This window comes from Candida albicans, chromosome 1, assembly GCF_000182965.3.
Source record: "Candida albicans SC5314 chromosome 1, complete sequence".
NCBI lineage: Eukaryota > Fungi > Ascomycota > Pichiomycetes > Serinales > Debaryomycetaceae > Candida > Candida albicans.
In genome coordinates, this window is record NC_032089.1 from 541,656 (window position 1) to 561,820 (window position 20,165).

General features: G+C 34.3%; 10 protein-coding genes across 10 annotated transcripts; 3 read left to right on the forward strand and 7 right to left on the reverse strand. All coding sequences in view use genetic code 12, as the record gives it.

Moving 5' to 3' along the window:
- Window positions 1-66: 66 nt before the first annotated feature.
- SNZ1 (pyridoxine biosynthesis protein) lies at window positions 67-945 on the reverse strand (the record flags this gene model as incomplete). The annotated part of the gene is made up of 1 exon (XM_716353.2): window positions 67-945. The coding sequence occupies one exon, from the start codon at window positions 943-945 to the stop codon at window positions 67-69; it is 879 nt and encodes a 292-aa protein (XP_721446.1).
- Window positions 946-2,400: 1,455 nt separating this feature from the next.
- Window positions 2,401-3,150, forward strand: SNO1 (putative pyridoxal 5'-phosphate synthase; the record flags this gene model as incomplete). The annotated part of the gene is made up of 1 exon (XM_716354.1): window positions 2,401-3,150. The coding sequence occupies one exon, from the start codon at window positions 2,401-2,403 to the stop codon at window positions 3,148-3,150; it is 750 nt and encodes a 249-aa protein (XP_721447.1).
- Window positions 3,151-3,366: 216 nt separating this feature from the next.
- On the forward strand, window positions 3,367-7,740 carry IML1 (Iml1p; the record flags this gene model as incomplete). Its single annotated transcript, XM_716355.2, has 1 exon — window positions 3,367-7,740. One exon carries the CDS (start codon window positions 3,367-3,369, stop codon window positions 7,738-7,740), a length of 4,374 nt encoding a protein of 1,457 aa, XP_721448.2.
- Window positions 7,741-7,838: 98 nt separating this feature from the next.
- Window positions 7,839-8,918, reverse strand: HOM6 (homoserine dehydrogenase; the record flags this gene model as incomplete). Its single annotated transcript, XM_716357.1, has 1 exon — window positions 7,839-8,918. The coding sequence occupies one exon, from the start codon at window positions 8,916-8,918 to the stop codon at window positions 7,839-7,841; it is 1,080 nt and encodes a 359-aa protein (XP_721450.1).
- A 363-nt stretch (window positions 8,919-9,281) lies between these two features.
- EXG2 (glucan exo-1,3-beta-glucosidase) lies at window positions 9,282-10,721 on the reverse strand (the record flags this gene model as incomplete). Its single annotated transcript, XM_716358.2, has 1 exon — window positions 9,282-10,721. The coding sequence occupies one exon, from the start codon at window positions 10,719-10,721 to the stop codon at window positions 9,282-9,284; it is 1,440 nt and encodes a 479-aa protein (XP_721451.2).
- A 481-nt stretch (window positions 10,722-11,202) lies between these two features.
- On the reverse strand, window positions 11,203-11,718 carry TOM20 (Tom20p; the record flags this gene model as incomplete). Its single annotated transcript, XM_716359.2, has 1 exon — window positions 11,203-11,718. One exon carries the CDS (start codon window positions 11,716-11,718, stop codon window positions 11,203-11,205), a length of 516 nt encoding a protein of 171 aa, XP_721452.1.
- Window positions 11,719-12,102: 384 nt separating this feature from the next.
- On the forward strand, window positions 12,103-12,705 carry CAALFM_C102650WA (uncharacterized protein; the record flags this gene model as incomplete). Its single annotated transcript, XM_716360.2, has 1 exon — window positions 12,103-12,705. One exon carries the CDS (start codon window positions 12,103-12,105, stop codon window positions 12,703-12,705), a length of 603 nt encoding a protein of 200 aa, XP_721453.2.
- A 216-nt stretch (window positions 12,706-12,921) lies between these two features.
- On the reverse strand, window positions 12,922-13,749 carry MGM101 (Mgm101p; the record flags this gene model as incomplete). Its single annotated transcript, XM_716362.2, has 1 exon — window positions 12,922-13,749. The coding sequence occupies one exon, from the start codon at window positions 13,747-13,749 to the stop codon at window positions 12,922-12,924; it is 828 nt and encodes a 275-aa protein (XP_721455.2).
- Window positions 13,750-14,019: 270 nt separating this feature from the next.
- On the reverse strand, window positions 14,020-16,446 carry CAALFM_C102670CA (uncharacterized protein; the record flags this gene model as incomplete). The annotated part of the gene is made up of 1 exon (XM_716363.2): window positions 14,020-16,446. One exon carries the CDS (start codon window positions 16,444-16,446, stop codon window positions 14,020-14,022), a length of 2,427 nt encoding a protein of 808 aa, XP_721456.2.
- Window positions 16,447-17,265: 819 nt separating this feature from the next.
- Window positions 17,266-19,794, reverse strand: CAALFM_C102680CA (uncharacterized protein; the record flags this gene model as incomplete). Its single annotated transcript, XM_716364.2, has 1 exon — window positions 17,266-19,794. One exon carries the CDS (start codon window positions 19,792-19,794, stop codon window positions 17,266-17,268), a length of 2,529 nt encoding a protein of 842 aa, XP_721457.2.
- Between the last annotated feature and the right edge of the window lie 371 nt (window positions 19,795-20,165).

The following is a 20,165-nucleotide window of genomic DNA, read 5'->3' on the forward strand; positions in this document are numbered from 1 at the left end:
AACCTATTTTTTATGTCCACAAAATCATTGTTTACTCCTCCATACAACAGAAATCAACTATCCATATCACCAGCCTCTTTTTTCCAATTTCTCTTCTTCTTTAATTGAATCAATGGCAATTCCTCCCATCAATTCACCCAAATCAGTTGAATATTGCAAAAGTTTAACAGGATCATTGTAGTGAGTGGTAGCGTTGACAATTGCTTTAGCCAATTTTTCGGGGTTCTTTGATTTGAAAATACCAGATCCAACAAAAACACCATCACATCCCAATTGCATCAATAATGCAGCATCAGCTGGAGTAGACACACCACCAGCACAGAATAAAACCACAGGTAATTTCTTTTCTTCGATGACCTGAATTAATAATTCAGTTGGAACTCTTAATTCACGTGCAAGCTCAACAATTTCCGTTTCAGTTTTCAATTTAGAAGCTTCTTCAATATCTTTCTTGATGGTTCTAATATGATCCACTGCTGAGGAAACATCACCAGTACCTGCTTCACCTTTACATCTAATCATGGCTGCACCTTCGTTGATTCTTCTCAATGCTTCACCCAAGTTTCTTGCCCCACATACAAATGGTACTTTGAATTTGGTTTTATCAATATGATATACCGTGTCAGCAGGGGTTAAAACTTCACTTTCATCAATGTAATCAACACCTAAAGCTTCCAAAATTTGACTTTCAGTAAAATGACCAATTCTACATTTTGCCATAACTGGGATTTTGACTGTTTCCATTATATCTTTAATCATTTTAGGATCAGACATTCTACAAACTTGATTTGATTTTCTCATTTCAGCAGGAATTCTTTCTAATGCCATAACAGCACAAGCACCAGCTGCCTCGGCGATCTTGGCTTGATCTGCATTAACAACATCCATAATGACACCTCCTTTAAGCATTTGTGCTAAACCGGCCTTTACTTTAAAATCTGACATGGTTCTATAGTTTTATCAATGGGTAATGAAAGTGAGAGTAGGAAATAAAAATAATTGAAATTATGAGTCAATTGAAATAAAAAAGAAAACAAAAAAAACTAAACATAATAGAAATTGAAAAATTTGGAAAAAAGGAAGAATTGTTAAAATATTTATATTAGGTGTTGGTTTGTTAATGAGGGCGTTTAAAAGAATTGGGGTTAAAAAAACCTTAACAATCAAAAAGAATGAATAATAGTGCAGAAGATCAATACATATTACAAAAAAAAAAAATAATCTAAGCCTTTACACGTCTCTTTATTTCATAATATTCCTTAATACCCTCGTGCTTTTTAAATTTTCATCTATAACTTGAAATCCACATTTAATTTGGCTCCCTTTTTTTGACTCTGTTAGATGAGGTCTTGAAATATAAAAAAAAAAGTCTATTATATATGACTAATAATAATTATAAAGTATTTACTTACAATTGTTAGTTGGTTATTTACAAAGGTTGTTGTATTTTTGGTGTTGGTGAAAGCTTGGCGAAAAAGTTGCCGAAAAAATTACAAAACTTGAACCAAACTTCTCTAGAAACTTCCTGAACGACGATGTTCCTATCTAATGTAGTTAAAAATAGATGCAAGTATTACCCACTACAATAATTGAAGCTCAATTAGCCTTTCAATTCACCAACAAATTGATTAATTCAACGTAACTACAGTTTAGTTTTCCCCAGATTTTTTTTTATTGTTAGTCAAACCTTATGTTTGTTGTAGTATTTGGGCACCAAACCTTTTGTTATAAACTTGATCAATTCGTAATGGATACAGCTTTCGTTAGGGGGTTTCATCAAATAGCAATCCTATACATTGGAATTCACGGATTATAGAAGCTAATGAGCAATACACCAGTTGTCGCATATACGGAACTATTTCTCTATGCGTTTAAAACGCTGACATAAGTAAACAGTTTTGTGTCAAAAAATACCTGTCTCGAAATCAACTAAATTCGTTTAAAAGGGGGTTAACTAGTAAATTTCACAGTCTGATGAAAGTTCAACTTCAATGAATCAACAATTCTATTCAGATTGTGTTGAATCATCAAAATGAATTCTACACTCTGTATCGTTATTGTTTTTTTCAAGTTTCAAAACTAGTAATATACAAAATTCGAATTCTAGTTGTAAAGAATAACAATGAAGAAAGAGAAAAAAAAAAATTAACAGGAAAACAAAAAAAAGACTCATAACTCATTTTCACTCATAAATTCTCCAATCAGAGTCAAAATTTGAATGTTTTCTCTCGCTCTCTCTGTCTGTTTCCGTTCCCCTCAATAGTTATACCGTAAGAGTTAAAAGCCGCCATAGTTGACTAATAACCTAATTGATCTTTTTCAGTTCAAATTCTTCTTCCCCTTCCAAAACTTTTCTTTTTTTTTCCTTTCAAAACACAAACCATCATTATAACAACTTTAATGACCATAGATAGATCAGTGACAATAGGTGTTTTGGCTTTACAAGGTGCATTCCGAGAGCATATTGCATATTTCAAACATCTCATTGAATCAAACCCGGACGAATATGCAGTGTATGACTTTGATATAAAGGAAGTGAGAACAAAAGAAGATCTTGAATTGTGTGACTCATTGGTTATTCCTGGCGGAGAAAGCAGTTCCATGTCTTATATTGCCGAAAGAACCGAATTGTTACCACATCTTTACAAATTTGTTTCCGATGAATCCAAATCAGTTTGGGGGACTTGTGCTGGATTGATTTTTTTGTCCAAACAATTAATCAATGGTATTGAGAATCAACGAGTTTTGGGTGCATTAGACATAGAAGTCAGTAGAAATGCATTTGGTAGACAGATTGATTCATTTGAGCAATCGCTCGATTTCAGTTCATTTATACCTGGTTGTACAGATTTCCCCACGGTGTTTATTAGGGCACCTGTTGTGACCAAAATATTGAATCAAAAGGATAGTCTAAAAGAAGGGGTAATAAGATCAAACAACTCATACCAGAATCAAGCACCCGTCAAAGTATTATATTCATTGAAAAACTACGATGGAAAAGATCACGAATTGATAGTAGCCGTACAACAGGGTCATATTTTAGGTACTTCATTTCATCCAGAGCTAGCTGAGGATTACAGATTCCACAAATGGTTTCTTGATGAGTTTGTGATAAAGAAACTGAAACAATATATTGATAGAATAATATAATCTTGTATGTATAGTAAGTAAGTAAGTAGTAGAGAGAGAGTACTAAATCACAGTTGAAAAAACTTGACTCGTAATTAACACAAAAGAAATACAGACAGAAAAAGAAAAACCAAAAAAAAAAATAATAAAAAAAAAACTCTAATATCAAGTGTACAGAGTTTGTGATTGCCAGAATTTGCAAAATATTTTAAAATAACAACGATGCAGCATCCAAGGATGTTCAATCAGACATCTACAAATGCAAAAAAACCTAATGGCTCAGATTCAAGTATAAAGGTTGCTAATCATTCTAACCAGAGACAAATGTCAGCCAATCACGCAAGTTTGACTATAGGTGGATCCAGAAACCCAATTAATCAACGACGATCAATGCTGACTAAAAACATTGGGAGTACTTTAATTGTAAGTCGACGGAATAACCATTACTTGGACATGAAAGAGGAAGACTCTAAAGAAAATCTCACCAAAATTATAAGCAACAATCAAAATGAAGAGGATACAGAAGTTTCAGTCAAAGTATCGGTTTGGTTTCATGAATTACGCGATTTTACCGAAGATATAATAATAGATGAGAATGTAATACCAACAGGGGTACAAGCAGGACAAGTTTTTGAACTTCAATCTTTGGATGAAGGTTCAAGCAAAAAATTTGTATTTACTGTTCAAAAGAGAAATCTACGGTCAGCAACTAATGATACCGATTACACAGAGGCACTGAAACCAAAACTACAAATCTCTTTAATGGCCAATCCATTTCAGAGACTTCTTGATTTAGCACCACGTAGCCAGGTTCAATTGAAAAGATTAGTCAAGTTAGAGTCAGTTACAGTTGATTCTGTTGAAATATTCATCAAAGATGTAAACTTATCTCGAGATGCAATGTGGAACTTTTCAGCCTCAATGATAGGGAATTGTGTATATATTGACCAAAGATTATTGTATCTAGGTAGCAGGGTCGGAGTTACCAAACACATTTACAAAAATGGGAAAAATGTCACCTCAGGATATGTTGACAAAAATACCAAAATCATTTATCGATCTGAAAGTGCCAAAATTACTTTGTTTGTCCAACTATCAAGGGAAATGTGGCATTTTGAAGAAGATGGAGAAATCATGTTTCACAAATTGATCAATAATTTATTCCCCAAAATTTTCCGTCGTTGGAGAGAAACGAACACCCACCATTCGATCACTATTGTTTTGTTTACAAGTATTGACCTCACAGATATACCGTGGACTAATTTAGGACCAGGACAGAGACCACCTCAGCGCCGAGACTTTTTTAGAGTGGTTGTCGATCAAGTTAATAGCATGCATTGGGATCGAATAATGGAGGACTTGCGATTAGAATTTGCTAATTTCAAAAGAGATACAATGCTTAATCTCGATGACGATGGGAAATTTATAATTGAAAATGGAACTTTACCTGCAATAAAGGGAAATTTACTCGAAGCAGTTAATTTAGGTTTAACATCATTGAACAACAGGTTCCAAAATACAGACCTTAAACATTCAATATCCCACATAATGGTTATAACCCCTGGTACAGGATTATTTGATGTTGAACATGACTTACTATTGGAAACAAGTAAAAAAATGTCTAGTGTTGATTCAAGTTTGGATATAATATGTTTGAGCCAACCACCCTTGCATGTGACTCCATTATTCAGATACATTAAAGAAGGGAAAGTTTGTCATTGCGTGCCCTTATGGTGTGATATATCATTTTTCATTGACAAGGTGCAACAAGAAAGTCAATGGATACCTAGGTGTAAGATTTATGAATTGCAAATGATGGGTGTTATGGAGAATGAAGCCAGTGACGCTAGAATCCCCAGGTTACATTTAAACAATTACGGTAAAACGTTGGTAGAAATTATGGATGAGTACGATAGTGCTGTTTTCAAACCGATAAAACGCATACCCAAGCCAGCACAAGTAGAGTTTAAACAGGTAAAGCCAAAATTTCAAGCTCCCGAGTTGAAAAATGCCACCGCAACACTTTCTTTAATGTTTGAGAATAAGCCCTTGTTACAACCTAGCAATTCTTCGACAATTTCATTAGCCACGGGGACCGTTGCTAATCCATCAAAAGATACATCAGCCCTTTCTTCATTGTATTATATTAATAAGAACAGCGAAGAAATTAAATCTCCTGCACCTTCAGTAAGAAGTGAAACTCCAGTGTCTACTATAAGAGCCATAGATAGTTATCGAAAATCAGCTGGATCACCTAGATTGATCAGAGGAGAAACAATGTTCAAAAGGAAAGAAGAAATACCAAATACTGAACCACCTTCAGCTTTGAGTGAGAAAAACGCAGCTTCAGCTAGAAAGAAATCATCAATTTTAGCAGAACCAGAACAAGAAATTTCAACAGGATCGTTTTGGATAGAAATTTCTAACCCGTCACAAGAAACCACCACCAATGTACTCCAGAGGTCTCAAAGCAGTCGATGGAGTAATATATTTCCTAACAAGATACAAAGAAAGTTGATCAAATGGAGATCGTTCCAGGCACCAGCATCACTTCCGACAACAACAGGTGTATTCCCGTCAACAAATCAACTTCAAACTGATTACACATTCCAAATTTATACTGTTTTTCTCAACTCTGATAATTATTGGGAATTAAAATCGACACATTCCTTAATGAGAGAAATGATTCAATTAAGATTGATGTTAGGGTTCCAGGTTTGTTATGGTGAAAGAGTTGACAAAGCTGAAGCCGAAAGAAAACCTTCTGGAAATGTTGATGCAATAATTAAATATTTCCCTGAGGAGCACAACTATCTTGGGTCAAGGATATACTTAGCGTTTGGTGATGAGATACATCGTATATTTTGCGACTATAATGGCAATATTAATGTTCAACTATACAGAAAAATCATCGAAAACGATGAGAAAAAGATAACTTTAGGACAAACAAAACTCAAACCCTATTTCCCACTTATAAGAACAAGGTATACTGACGAGTATACACCTGCTAGAATAGATGCAATTGCCGACAATCCACAAAAATTTAACTGGAATCAGTTTGATCAATTATTGGCCGGGTTTGATGATGCTATGCCAGAAGAGAAAAAGCAATTTCACAAAATGAAATTCGTAGTAATGCCTACCGATATCCCCAAAAATGCATATTTTGTAAGCAATGAAAAATTAACACCAGAAGAAATTAGAGTAGAAGGTTTACGAAAATTGATTGGGGTTATAGAAAGAGGCAAATACAAACATGATTCGTCTCAAAAGAAAAAGTCTCGCCGTGGATCCGATGTTATTTTTTATACTGGCAATTTATATGATTTTTTGAACGAAGAAGCTCAAAACTATGATATCACAGGGACACAACCGGCTTTGATGATTCCAGAATCGTCAAGATTTAATAAAACAATAAAATTACCCGACTTGGCACAAGAGCTTCAAGATCGAAATACTGGTTTAACGTTGGTTGACCGAACATGGCATTTCAAAAGGCACTTGCATTGCTTTGTTGGAAGCGAATTGGTATCCTGGTTAGTAGATTGTTTTGAAGATATTGAGACACGCGAAGACGCCACAACTTATGGACAAAACTTAATGAACAAAGGGTTATTCAAACATGTTGAGCTGCGACATGGACTTTTAGATGGTCATTTTTTTTACGAGTTTCTGGACGAGTATGTTGACAAGACAGATCGAGAAAAACCTTCTTGGTTTGGATCTAAGAAAATTGATGGAGCTAGTACTCCACAAAGCAATTCCTCTCCAAGGATAGCGGGACAAAATGATTTACAAAAAATAATTTCAGCCCTGAATCTTAGATCTGAGACGTCATCAACAACTGATTCTATGGGTCGGAAACGTAAGAAGTTTATTTTAAGTCGATCTGTGAAATTTGATGTCGACCCTTTAAAGAAATCATTCCGTCCAGAGTTTGTTACAGTTCACTATGACAGAGTTCATAACCCTGAACATTGCTATCATATAAGATTACAGTGGTTGAATGCAACCACCAAATTTATTGAAGATACTATTACTGCTTGGACAAGATTGTGCGAACGTCATGGATTGAAATTAGTGGAGACTCCGTGGAATGAGTTATGCTCTCTTCCAAAACTTAGTCCATTCCATTCTTTTGTTGACATAAAATTGCTGGTTAATCCATGGACAGACCCGGACCTTTGTGACGATCGTATATTGTCATCCAACAGATATTATTATCACTCATATTTCCTAAAACAAATGGGATACTATTTGGACAACCGATCTACATCTTTTTTTCTGCGTGAAAACATCGACATTGGCTATAGTTGGGGGAAACCTACTTTTAGATATGCACAATTTATTCACAAGACTGGATTTTACATTGTGGAGTTGAGAGATAATGGTGATTTCTTTTTGGCACCAAATAATATGCATCTCACACGGGTAAGATCGTCTACTACATTGGTTGGAGACTATGAAAATTATTCTAAAGGTGTCCTTGCTGATTCGCAAACAGTGATGCTTAATTTTAGAGCGGCTTGTCAAAACAAAGAATTTTTGAAAGAAACTTTTACATTAGCTAAATCCAATTGGAAGGATGATTACTTTTCACAGATTATATAGCCAGCATGTAAAAAAAAAAATGAAAATACTACAGAACAAAATACAAAAATAAACTACTGTATTGACAAAAAACAATTGCTATATATATATAGTCTAAATCAATTGGCAATTCTTTCAGCAATTTTGATAGTGTCTGCCAAAACACCATGTGCAGTGATTTCAGCACCAGCACCAGCACCTTGAACAATCAATGGATTTGGATATCTTCCGGTTTTGATAGAAACAACATTGTCACTACCTTTCAAAGAAGCGAATGGATGATCAAAACCATATTTACCTATTTCAACTGATACTTTGTTGGTGTTAAGATCAACTTTACCAACAAATCTCAAAACCTTGTTTTCAGCAAAAGCTTCATCTTTGACTTTTTGAATATCAGCATCGTAATTTGGTAATTTTTCCATAAATTCAGCAACACTCTCGACACATTCTAATTCTTTTGGAATTAAAGATTCAACTGGGAAAGAAGTTGGACCTTCAACCTCTAAACCGGAAATTCTGGCCAAAATAGTGACTTTTCTGGCAACATCCAAACCATTCAAATCATCTCTTGGATCAGGTTCAGTGTAACCCAATTCTTTAGCCTTTTTAACAACATCAGAAAATTTAACGTCTGATTTTTCAGTTTTAGAAAATTCATTGAAAATATAGGACAAAGTACCAGAAAAAATACCTTCAATTTTATCAACTTTATCACCAGTAGCGATCAAATCTTTCAATGGGGAGATAATTGGCAATGCAGCACCAACAGTACACTCATGGTAAACTAAACCAGCACCTGGCAATTCAGCTGTTTGTAAAATTTCTTTCCATTCCTTTAAGTCAGATGAGAAAGCCTTTTTGTTTGGGGTAGCAATGGAGATACCTTCCTTAATGAAAGTAGGGTAATAATTTGCAATAGCAGGACTCGAAGTATTATCGACTAACACAGTTGGTTTCTTTGCACCTTTTATGAATTTAACCAAATCATCTAAGCTCAATGTAGGTTGAGTTGGAGCTGTTTCATAAGTTGACAAATCAACTGGTGAGTAGTCTTTACTGTATAATGCTTCTTCAGAAGTTTTAGCCAAATAAATTACATTGAAAGCTATGTTACTTTTCAAGTTATTCAATTGACTAAGATATGATGAACCAACAACACCGGATCCAATAATTGCAACATTAACTGACTTTGACATATTTTATCAAGTGATTTTTAAGTAAAGTATAGTAAGTATTGAAAGTGAAAAAAAAAAAAATGAAGGAGAATGAATTGAAAAAATTGAAATAAAGTGAGTCAACAGAAGAAGAAAAAAAAAAAAACTCCTTCCGATCTTGTTACCGGTAAAGGCGCCCCAGACGCAACAACAACAGTAGTAGTAGTAATAGGTAAGGACGTGGCTGAATCAAAAAAAAAAAAATAAAATAAAAATAATAATCCATCAGATCTGGAAGAGTTGCAAAATTATCTCTTATTAATTTATATTACTTTTATTGATGAAGAAAAAAATGCATATTCTATATAATATTGTTCTAGATCTATTGACATAATCCAAAAATATCTAAATCACCAAAATGACTAATAAAAAAGCTAACAATAATGTCATCTTATTTGACGCAATGGCTGAAGCACTGCTCGTATCTGTCCCATTTTTGACATATTTGTAGTTGTCCAAAGGTTGGGGCATTATGCCATTTTTTACCAATGCTCTAAAGTCCCACTCAGTGGCTCCTTCTGTCTTCCAGCACCAAAATATCCATCCTTGTGAGTTAGTAGAGTATTCGTAAAGTTGCATTTCAACAAATCTTCTATAGTCTTTCTTTTGTTTTTTAGACCATTTATCTGGACTCTTGTTGAACTCGGCACAACTTCCTACCCGATCATTAGTATAAGGAGCAGTACCTTCATATCTTGAACCCAATCCAACTCCATTCAACCAAGGGGCACAATCAGTTAATGCTGCTGACCATTCACCAACTATAGCCTTTGCCTTTTCTTTACCAATAGCTGATGCATAATTCTTGATATTTTCTAAATGAGTAGAAACATTCAGTGCCACTTGGGATTCTGTAAAAACTTCATAATGATGATGATCAATGATAATATTTTTGAAATCTGCTTTTTTGGTAGTTGTGTGGTTTGTCCCATTAGATGTTTCGGTAACTTTGATTTCACCTTTCTCCAAAAAACTATCCCAGTAGCCAATGGGTTGAAATGCTTCTTGGAAAAAAATTGTGTTATTGATAACTTGAATCTCTCTCCCATCGTTGTAGGACTCAATGTAGAATTCTTTAAGTTTGTCCATATTTGGGTTGAGTGGTTCATTCAATACCTCAATTCCAATAATGGTATTCTTGTAATCAGATGCATATTTCCCAGTACCATATTTCTGGAACATCTGTTGCAACACCTTATACGTATGGTTGACATATTCGGTTTTATTTTGCCATCCAGGATACCCAAGATTTCTCAAACCAGAATTGTCAAATCCATTTTGTGTATTTGGGGCACCATGCAAATCAATCATGACTTTCAAGTCATTTGCATGTGACCACTCAATTGCCTTATCAAGATAGTCTTGTGCTCCTGACACATACGGATCGCCCTCCAATTTTTCAAACGACCAGTATCCAATAGGGATTCTTACCATGTTTAATCCAGCTTCTTTTATTTGCTTGAAATCTGTTTCATTATACATTGATTCCCAATGGTCTGTCAATCTTTTTTCGGCTTCTTTGGCACCTAGTTTTTCACAAAAGTGGTATTCATCAACTGGAAGATCGGTCCACGTTTCGCCAGACAGAAGGGTTGCATTGAATAACGATGGAGTAATATAAGGTTCTAGGACTAACCAACCCCCGATACTAACACCCTTGTATTGAAAATCAATCAAACTTGATTGCGCTGAACTTGAATTTGAAGTGGAATTGAATTGTTCACATGCAACCTCAGCAACAAACATACAACATAAAGCCATCAAATGAATGAGAAACAACATCATGTATAATGATTTTGATCTTGAGCTTCTTGAATTGTTGAATAGGCTAACAGTATTGAACTTAAAAGAAGAAACCAATACTGGAAAAAAATAAGAGAGAAAAAAAAAATTACATGTATTTATAGTACTCAAAGTAAGGTAACTGATGCATGACGTAAACACAGACCGAAATCATAGACGATCTATCTCGACCTTGTCGTCGTCTACAAAAATTTCGTTACAGCAAATAACATACTAAAAATAGATATGAGTTGCATTTGTCATCACCTACCTAAAACGAATAATTATATACAAATTCAATAAAGAAAAGAAACAAAACTATAAAAAAAGATAAAACCAATCACCATCATGAATGCAAAAAAAGAGTAAACTAACAAAAAGTCCTTTTTTTTTTAATTTATACAACAACCAATTGATCTCTATATCCATCTTTCCTGGTATAACACAGCTTTTTGGCATATGTTAACTATGAGCTTTTACTCTCCTAATCTAAATCTTCTTCAGTTGGTTTCAAATCTTTGACAGTTGGTGCTCCCTTATTCAAAATACTAGAAACAGAAGCTGGTGGATAAACAGCTATCATCATCACGACCAATTCGTATACTTCTTCAGGTACGGTTTTTTGGTAAATACCTAAGATATCAGTAGGATTAGGGTAAACTGCCAAAGCCTTGTAGAAACATATAGCAGCTTCAATGGCATCAACTTTTGCCTTTTGTTCACCAACAGCAACTTGTTCCATAAAAAATGCTTCTCTTTCAGTCAAATCAGTTGGAATAGGGTTTTGAGCTAAATCTTCCAATAAGGCCTTTTTGACTGCTTCCAATTTATTTTGTTTGGATTCGGCTTCCTTTTTAGCTTTCAATTTCTTTTGTTTGACTTCTCTCTTTTTCAAGGACTTTCTGAAATCGGCTGAATTTCTACGTTGATAATCAAAATATACAGCGTATCCTGCAATAGCTGCCGCTGCAATAGCAGTTATAGTTAATCCTTTGTTCATGATATGATATATATATATGTGACAACACGTATGAGATCGATAGATAATTCAGAAATGTGAATGAAGGTCTATTGAAATTGATTTCGAATTGATAATTTTTTTTAGGCTTCCTCGTTGTAGGTTAATTTTTCAGTTTAGGTTTTCCGACTTGTTTGATGTCATTTGCTTGAAAATTTTTTTACTTGTTTTGTAGACTTCCCAATTTGGATATATGCTACAGTATAAGCAAATATGAGTTGCTTGCATTAGTTTTCTCAATTTTTTGATTGGGCAAGAGAACCAATGAGAACATTAAAAAAAAGAAAAAATAACGAAGAAAAAACCATTTTGTTAAGCTAATAGACATTGAAGTTTCTATTATTTAAACGTATAACACAACGATCCATGTCTGATAAAGTAGAGGTAGCAGAAGTGGCACCACTTCCAGATGCAAGCTATAAATATCCAAACCCATTAGCAAATTTCACAAAGGGGCTTGGTTATCCAGAATGGCAGCCAATTGATACCAAGAAAGAAGTTGGTCAAATTTTTAGATTTGGGTTTTACTCCACTGTTGGTGCCTATGCTTGGTTATATTTCTGGAAAAGAACTACATTCAAATTAGAATTACCACTTTCCGTTATTGGGTTCTTTTCAATTGCTAAGGGTGTTCAAGACTCTATTGCCAATATCAGAGAAATTAATGATTGTTGGAACACATTTTGGGGGTTGACCGCTGCCAACACCGTTGTTTTGAGTGCAGGTTTCAGAAGTATGCCACCCAAGCACAAGATTATAACTGGTGCCTTGGGTACTTCTATTGCCACAATTCTTGATAGAGCCTACTGGGCACAATCCACTTCTTCTCCAAGATTAGACGCCAAATATGAATTAGCCAACACAAATGAAAACTTGCCAAAACAACAGTTCTGGGATGTTTGGCAAAGAAGACCAATAACCCAAACCGTGGAGGAATTAGGTGTTGGTAGAGGAATTTTCAAGCCATAAGTTGGCGTATTGTTAATGACAGCAAAGGCATTTTTTTCTACAGTGTACATTATATGATTATATATATATATATTCCATAATAAAAAAACAAGTTGATGAAACAAAGAAACACAGAGGAGATAATAGTTCATATAACGAATCAATGAATACTTATAATTCATCTCTATTTACAGGCTGCGACAAAGATTATTTAAATAAATAAACGGTTTTCTTTATTTATGTCATCTTATATGGATAATCTATAGTCTTGATGCTTTTCAATTTCCATATCTTCTTTTTCTTCTTAGTGTTGACATGTTCAACAAAGATTTCTTCGCAATATTTCTTTTTCCAACGTCTAATAAACGAAGGGTCCCATAACTCACTTGCAATTCCCAAATCTTTACAGCATCTCATCAAGGCATTACTCTTACAACCTTCCAATGCAGTAGTCAATTTCTCTTCGCCACCAAAATAATCTTGTTCACCACGAGCAATACTGACCAATCTGCCATGACAAATCAACCCATACTCACGACTTATTTGTCCAGATGTGACAAGTGACTCTGTTCTTGGGGCCAAACCCCAACCACCAGGTCCAAAGGCGCGATTCAAAACACGTCGATATTTGATTTCAGGTAAATATAATAACCCATCGGGCTTAATTTCAATATCCTCTTCTGCCACAGGAGCTAACAAAATTTCAGCAATTTCTTTGGAAAATGGTTGAGCACCTAACCCGTGGAATGAATCCGACCAATTGATGGTTTCACCATTATTTTTGTTTGAAGCTTCCAATGGGGCATCATGTAAGATATAAGAAGTAGTGGATTTTACTGGAACTTCCGAGCTTGGCTCAATGTCACTAACACTCTCTTTTGGAGGTGAAGAAGATGCAGGTGATGCATCTGTAGAAGTGGATCTTGACGTGCTTGTTGAGGATTTCGTTACTGGTCCAGCCCTTTTGTAAGTACGCGAATACACTTTAGCTTGATTCACTGCAGTACTTGAATAGTATCTGATTATTGAGGTCCGTGGGAAACCCAATCTTATCAAATTAAACATATTTCCTTCTACTTGAGCTTTGAATATGTTATATGTATAAATAACAAATGAGTTGGCGACGGTATTGTTTTGAGTATTTTTTCTAGTTCATCTGAACTTTTTTTCTACTGTCGTGGTACACCAAGATGTTAGACACCACCTTAAAGCTGTGTAATTTATCATTTATACTTGAAAGAAGCTATAAATATACATCTATATAGTCCAATAACGCTATTTAAAGTTGCTGTCTAGTTCCAAATTTTTTTCTAAACCAATCAACACATTAAGAATTCAAAATGTTTTAGACTCCTCCATCTTCTCATTTTCTACAATTGTGGACACAGTTTGCTTCGCCATATGTTTAAATCGCCCATAATACTCGAAATCAAACAAACATTTCCTCAAAGGAGGTCCAATATAAAAATTTGATGTTAAGCTGTTGTATTGTTCATTGTGTTCTAGATCAAGTATCAGTCGTTCTGAAGCTTCGTCCATCATTAGTTGTTTTTCTCTTACATGCAATCCAGTGTATTTTTGGGTCAAGTAGTACTCGATTAGTATATCATTGCTCAGTGTCAATAATTGAAAGGCATCTTCATGCCTTAGGTTTTTGATAAGTTCAAGTATATTCTCTTGTCGAGCCTCATCTGTCACTGCCTCATATTGTTCTGGCTTGAAAGCAGTTAGAATCTTTGACTCTTGAAGCCACAATCGCAACAAAGGAACATAATAATATCCATCATAATAATGACTCTTGGTACCCCTAGGGTACTCATGGTTCAACATTGACATAATATCATTTGGAACAAATACAGGAACCCCTCCAAGCATGGAATACCTCAAGGGATTGATTTTTTCATAGTTTAACCAATGTTTTCTTCTATCCATGTATAATTCGACAGATTCATTGGCTTCCGTTTTTTCATTAATATAATTGTCATATTGCGGAGGTGGTTTTTCATCATTCAAGCCCATACCAGTAATATCAATATATGTGCCGGTGTCAACATCAATGAACCTTGCATCAATGTGGTTGTCTCTACCAGCAACATTTCTGTGATGTATAAATGTGGAACAGTCTATCAAGTATTTCCCATACCCTTCATTTAAATCTTCAATGACTAGAGTCATATTATAATTGGCAGCCAACCGATTCAATTCCGACGATGGCATCTGGAGATCAATATCTATATCAAAGGGAAACATTAAACCATCCCAATACCAAGACAATAAGGGACCATGGGCTATCCAGGAAACTATACCCTTTGCTTCAGCAAATTTAAACCAATTTCTCAATAACCTGTCCAAGATTATTTGTTCTCTCACTTCCATTTGTTCATATGACCACGTCTCGTCTTTTAGATATCTCATAGCTCCATTGAAAAATCTCCACTCATAATGCCAACCTGAATCAAGGTTATATTGATTTTTTTTCAATGTTGCCAATTTATAATAGGTTGGTTCCACATCAACCGAGAAGGAATTGGCGTATTTTAACCCACGATAATGATTTAATTCGTGCCTAGTTAATCTATTTGTTTCGAGGACATTTAGATCATAGTTTAGCTCATCTGTTATTACCTTCTCGATTTTACTTAATCTGGTTTCATAACTGGCGATTTGTTGTTCAACATTCTGTTGAGTATAATGGAATGTTGAAGGGTCTAAATTGAGTTGTCTCAAAATATTTCTATCACCTTTATTTGAGACGATTTTACTAATGCCATGCAAATCATCTTTTGGATCTAGTGGTCTTGGTGGGATTGCACGTAACAATTTTCGGAATTCAGATTGTGGATTAAATTCAACTGGTACCACGCCATGGGCCTGTTTACAGTCAATCTTTCTTCTTTTCAAGAACCGGTGGAATAAATCTGTTTGTAGTAACTTTTCTCTTTTCTCTGTGAGCTGTGCTTCATAAGTGCCATTACTAGTCAAAAACACTAGTGTTAGTGGATTTTCTTGTTGGGTATATAAATATGATTTACCTTGCAACATCACCTCCATATGTGGTGCCTTATTCATAGGTGATGATTTTACAATAAATCCAGGTAGTTGATCCTTAGATAACCCTATTTCATCAATCTCCTCGTCTGATAAATCAACTAAATCTTTACAAAAATCAGGAAATCTAGTTCGTTTATTTGCTTCTTTTTGCAACCACTCACAATTATTTTTTAGACCAATTGGCTTCATTATTTCACTATTTAGCATAGTTAAATCAACCCAATCTGACCACGAAAATGGTAATTTTATCATGTGGTCTTTAGTTTTAGAATTATCAGGATTATGCAACTTAAGTTGGTGTTTTAGTTCATCTAAATACACTGCCAATGTGAGCCTAGGTTCGTAGTAAAGTTTTGGATTATTATACCATGTAATATATTGTGGTTCATTTTCAGGTGGTGGTAAGAAATCTAATGCATTCAACATAATCGATGGGTATTCCATGGTAGTGTTAGCCAACCAATATGTATTGTTTTCATTACGTTTGACTTTGTGAAGCAACTGTAATAGTTCTTGTTCCTCAGGGAGTGAATCTTCTTCTTTGAGATAACCGATGGAGATTTGATCGTCGTTGTAATAGTTGTAATATGAATGACGGAAATTTAGGATTTCGTTTTGGATCTTGTTGTTTCGATAGATTTTTAGAAAGTAACAAAGATTGAAAAATAACACAACTAAGAATATGTTTCTAAATTGTCTGAAATCAGCCATAACTAGTGTAGGTTTTTTTGGTTTCCTTGTGAATAATTAGTCCAAAACACAGAGTAATGGTCAGTATAATAACGAGAGGTGTAGTTTCAAAGTTGGGGTTTTATAAAGATAGAAATAAATGTATTGTTTTATGAATTACATAGATCTGCAAACATTATATATTTATAAATATGGTTTTGGTTCCGTTCAAACACGAAATTTTCAAATTATCAAGGAAAATGATTATTTACCAAGAATATAATTTATAAATAATAATACTAACAGATTTGTGTTTTTCATTTTATGATTTTCTAGTTGAAGTTGATTTTGGGAAATGATCAATGCAAGTTTACGCATTGTATCTGGTTCCTTGCTTCAATTCCAACAACTCGCCTGCCTTTAACCTATTTAGAATAACAAAATCTTTTTAAAGTGGATATCTTTCACAAATACTCAATTACTCAGATTACAATTAATATATCAAATACCCAAGAGTAAAGCTATACTAAGATGAATATTTTGCTTTGAAAAAATTGTTCTTTTTTCTTTTTCAAAAGTAACATAATGACCCCACACCTATACAACAAGAAAATTTTGTCCATGGCATGGTAATGCTTATTAATTTCAATTTATTTTATTTTAAACTTTGTTCGTTTGTTTATTTATTTATCTATTTATTTTCTAGATAATTTTTATTGTTCTTACCATAAAAGGGGTAAGACAACCGTCTTGATTAGACATATTGATCGCGTGACATGATATAGCTATCAAAATATTTTAATTTCTCTATAGCCACTCTATGTAAAGATAAGAAAAACAATGGTAATAGCCATCTAGTATTTATGAAGCTTTGGATCTTGCAAGCTGGTCGTAATCATATAAAGATATCCGCTTGAAGTTTTGAAATGTAAAACTGGTGACAAGTTCACGATATTCAGGATCATTAGCTAGTTCAACTCTGTGTTTGCTTTCTCCAATCTTGGTCGTTTTGTCACATATTCTGGCATTGTCGATTTTATTCACATCCTCAAATAAACAAATCAATTCCTTTTTGTGTAAATCACCAAGATCGCTACTCAAATAATATTCCAATAAAATATCATCGTGACGCGTCAACAACTCTACTATTTGCTCTTCGTCAATAGTGGCTACTAATTCACAAAGTTCTGTTGCATCAGTTTGACCGTTTTCTAACAGCAAAGAAGTATTTTCGAATTTTTCAAACAAAAACTTTAATTTTGAGTGATGTATCCATAGATTAAGTTGTGTAACAAAATAATAACCATATGCATTGAACGGAATGAGTTTTTTGTGGTATTCCTGATTCAAAATTGCAGAGATATTATTAGGCACATAAACAGGCGTTCCTGCAAACATGGACTTTCTTAACGGAGATATTTCATCGCTAGTGTAAAAACGAGGACGACGTGTGTTGTAAACTTGTCTAAGTTGACCATTATGTTGAGCCTCGGTTACAATATTAGTATATCTTTTGGGTGCTGTTTCATGTGAAATAGCTACACCTCCAATTTCGACCGACAAGCCCGTATCAACATCGATAAACTTGGCATCAATGTGATTCCCCAGTTTTGCTGATCCACGATAATGCACAAATGTTGAACAATCAATAAAATATTTCCCAAATCCTTCAGTGACATCTTCAACAACCATTGTTTGATTATAAGTTAAAGCTAGACGCAACAACTCTTTGATTGGCATTTGAATTTCAATTTTCTGTGAAAAGGAAGATAATTGACCATTCCAATACCAAGATGATAACAGAGACTGTGAAATCCACGATATAAATCTACCTTCAATAGCAAACCTTGTCCAATTTCGTAAAAGTCGTTCTAGAATTATTTGTCTTCTTATCATCAACTGTTCTTCAGTCCAATCATTTTGCAAATAATCAAGAGCTCCATTAAAAAATCTCCAGTCATAGTTCCAACCCAGATCTTGTTTGTTCTCTTCTATTTTAGTAATTAACCGCGCATTTCGAAAATAGACAGGTTCTTGCATATTCTTACGGGCATAGGCATACTGTAAACTTTCATAATACCTCATCTCATTTCGGTTTAGTCGCAAATTCGCTATTTCTTGTTTGTCAAATCTTAGTTCATTTGTCGTTAAATCGTGTAGAGAGTCTAGGCGATCTCCAAATTTCGTCATATCATCTAAAAACTCACTTTCTGAGTAATTAAAGTCCTTCTCTGGTATATCGTAATCAGTCAATGTAATTGAGTATGAAAAGTTCCGTGAATCATAAACTTCATTCCACTTTTGTGGTTCTTTTAGTTTCAATAGCGACTCAAATTCTTTGATCGGATCAAGAATTATGGTTTCTGGGATTCTTGAATCAGCATAATGAGACTTTACAAATCCATCAAAAAGACCACTCTCAGTAATACGCTGTTTTGTGCTAACTTCAGTTACATATATTCCACCTTGTTTATTCAAAAACACTAATTTGGTAGGAATATCTGCGTAGGTTAACAAATGAGATTTTCCTTCTAACATTCTGACCACATTTGTTGCTCTATTAGTTGGTGATTTTCTAACTGCATAACCTGGAACATAATTTGTTGAAGGTAACTTCATAAGTTCTAGTTCTTGGCCATCAATATCTTCATTGTTGATGCAATAGTAGGGATACTTGGATGATGAATCGTGAGTGGCTTTCAAATATTCGCACGAGATTCTTTGCCTTTCGGGTTTTACTAGCTCGTCGTTTAACATAGTCAAATCAACCCAATCTGTCCATGAAAACGGCAACACAATTTCATCACTTGATCGAGTTGCTGCATTTTCACACATTTGTCGTTTAATTTCGACCAAATAGACAGATAATGTAAATCTTGGATCAAAAAATAACCCGGGGTTGTTATCCCACATTTCTTGAGTAAACTCATTTACATGAACCTCCACTTTATGACTTGTCAATTCTTGGCTTTTCAACCAATCTTTATCCTTATTGAAGTCCACTTCATTTAATTTGAATAGTATTTTATCTTTAAAAGATAGTTCATCGTATGGTACATTGGGAACTAGATATTTTGGTTTATTTGGCAGTTTGTGTTTATTATGTGTTGGAATAGTTTTAAACGTCGGGAGTTTAAATCCATTATTGACCTGAAATTGTTCGTTGTTCTTGAAATTCAGATTCAAAGTACCAGTGGTAAGTATAGTTGATACATCCAGTTGGGTTAATTTGACTGCCAACTGTTTGCTTGCATGGTTGGAGATATGTTTATCGAACACGTTGGTTGCTGCAATGTATATGTTAAATACCACTATAACAGCAACTAGCAACTGTAGTACCTTAAAATGTACTAAATAGGATACCCCTCGGGCAACTGATAACAGCCTCATGTATATAGTAGACTGTAAACGAAAGAACTGGATTGATCAGCTACTGTATTGATATTCCATTTATTGACTAACCAGTCGAGTGTTCATTTTCCAATTTCCATGGTACGGTATTATCATTTTATTTTTCAAGTCAAATCATGGTAATATGGATCTAAGAAAATAAAAAATATAAGCGTCAAACTTTTCCATTGAATAATTATTTCTGTATAATCAAATATGTTAGATAATGCAAGTTCATGTATGTATATGAGTTAGTGTTGTGGTGTGGTTCTGGCGTGTTTTTTTTTGGTGTTTGTTGTTGTTGTGGGTGGTGAAGAAAAATGAAAATGCAAGAAATTCTGGTGTGGTTGTTTTCTTGTCATTTTGGTCTT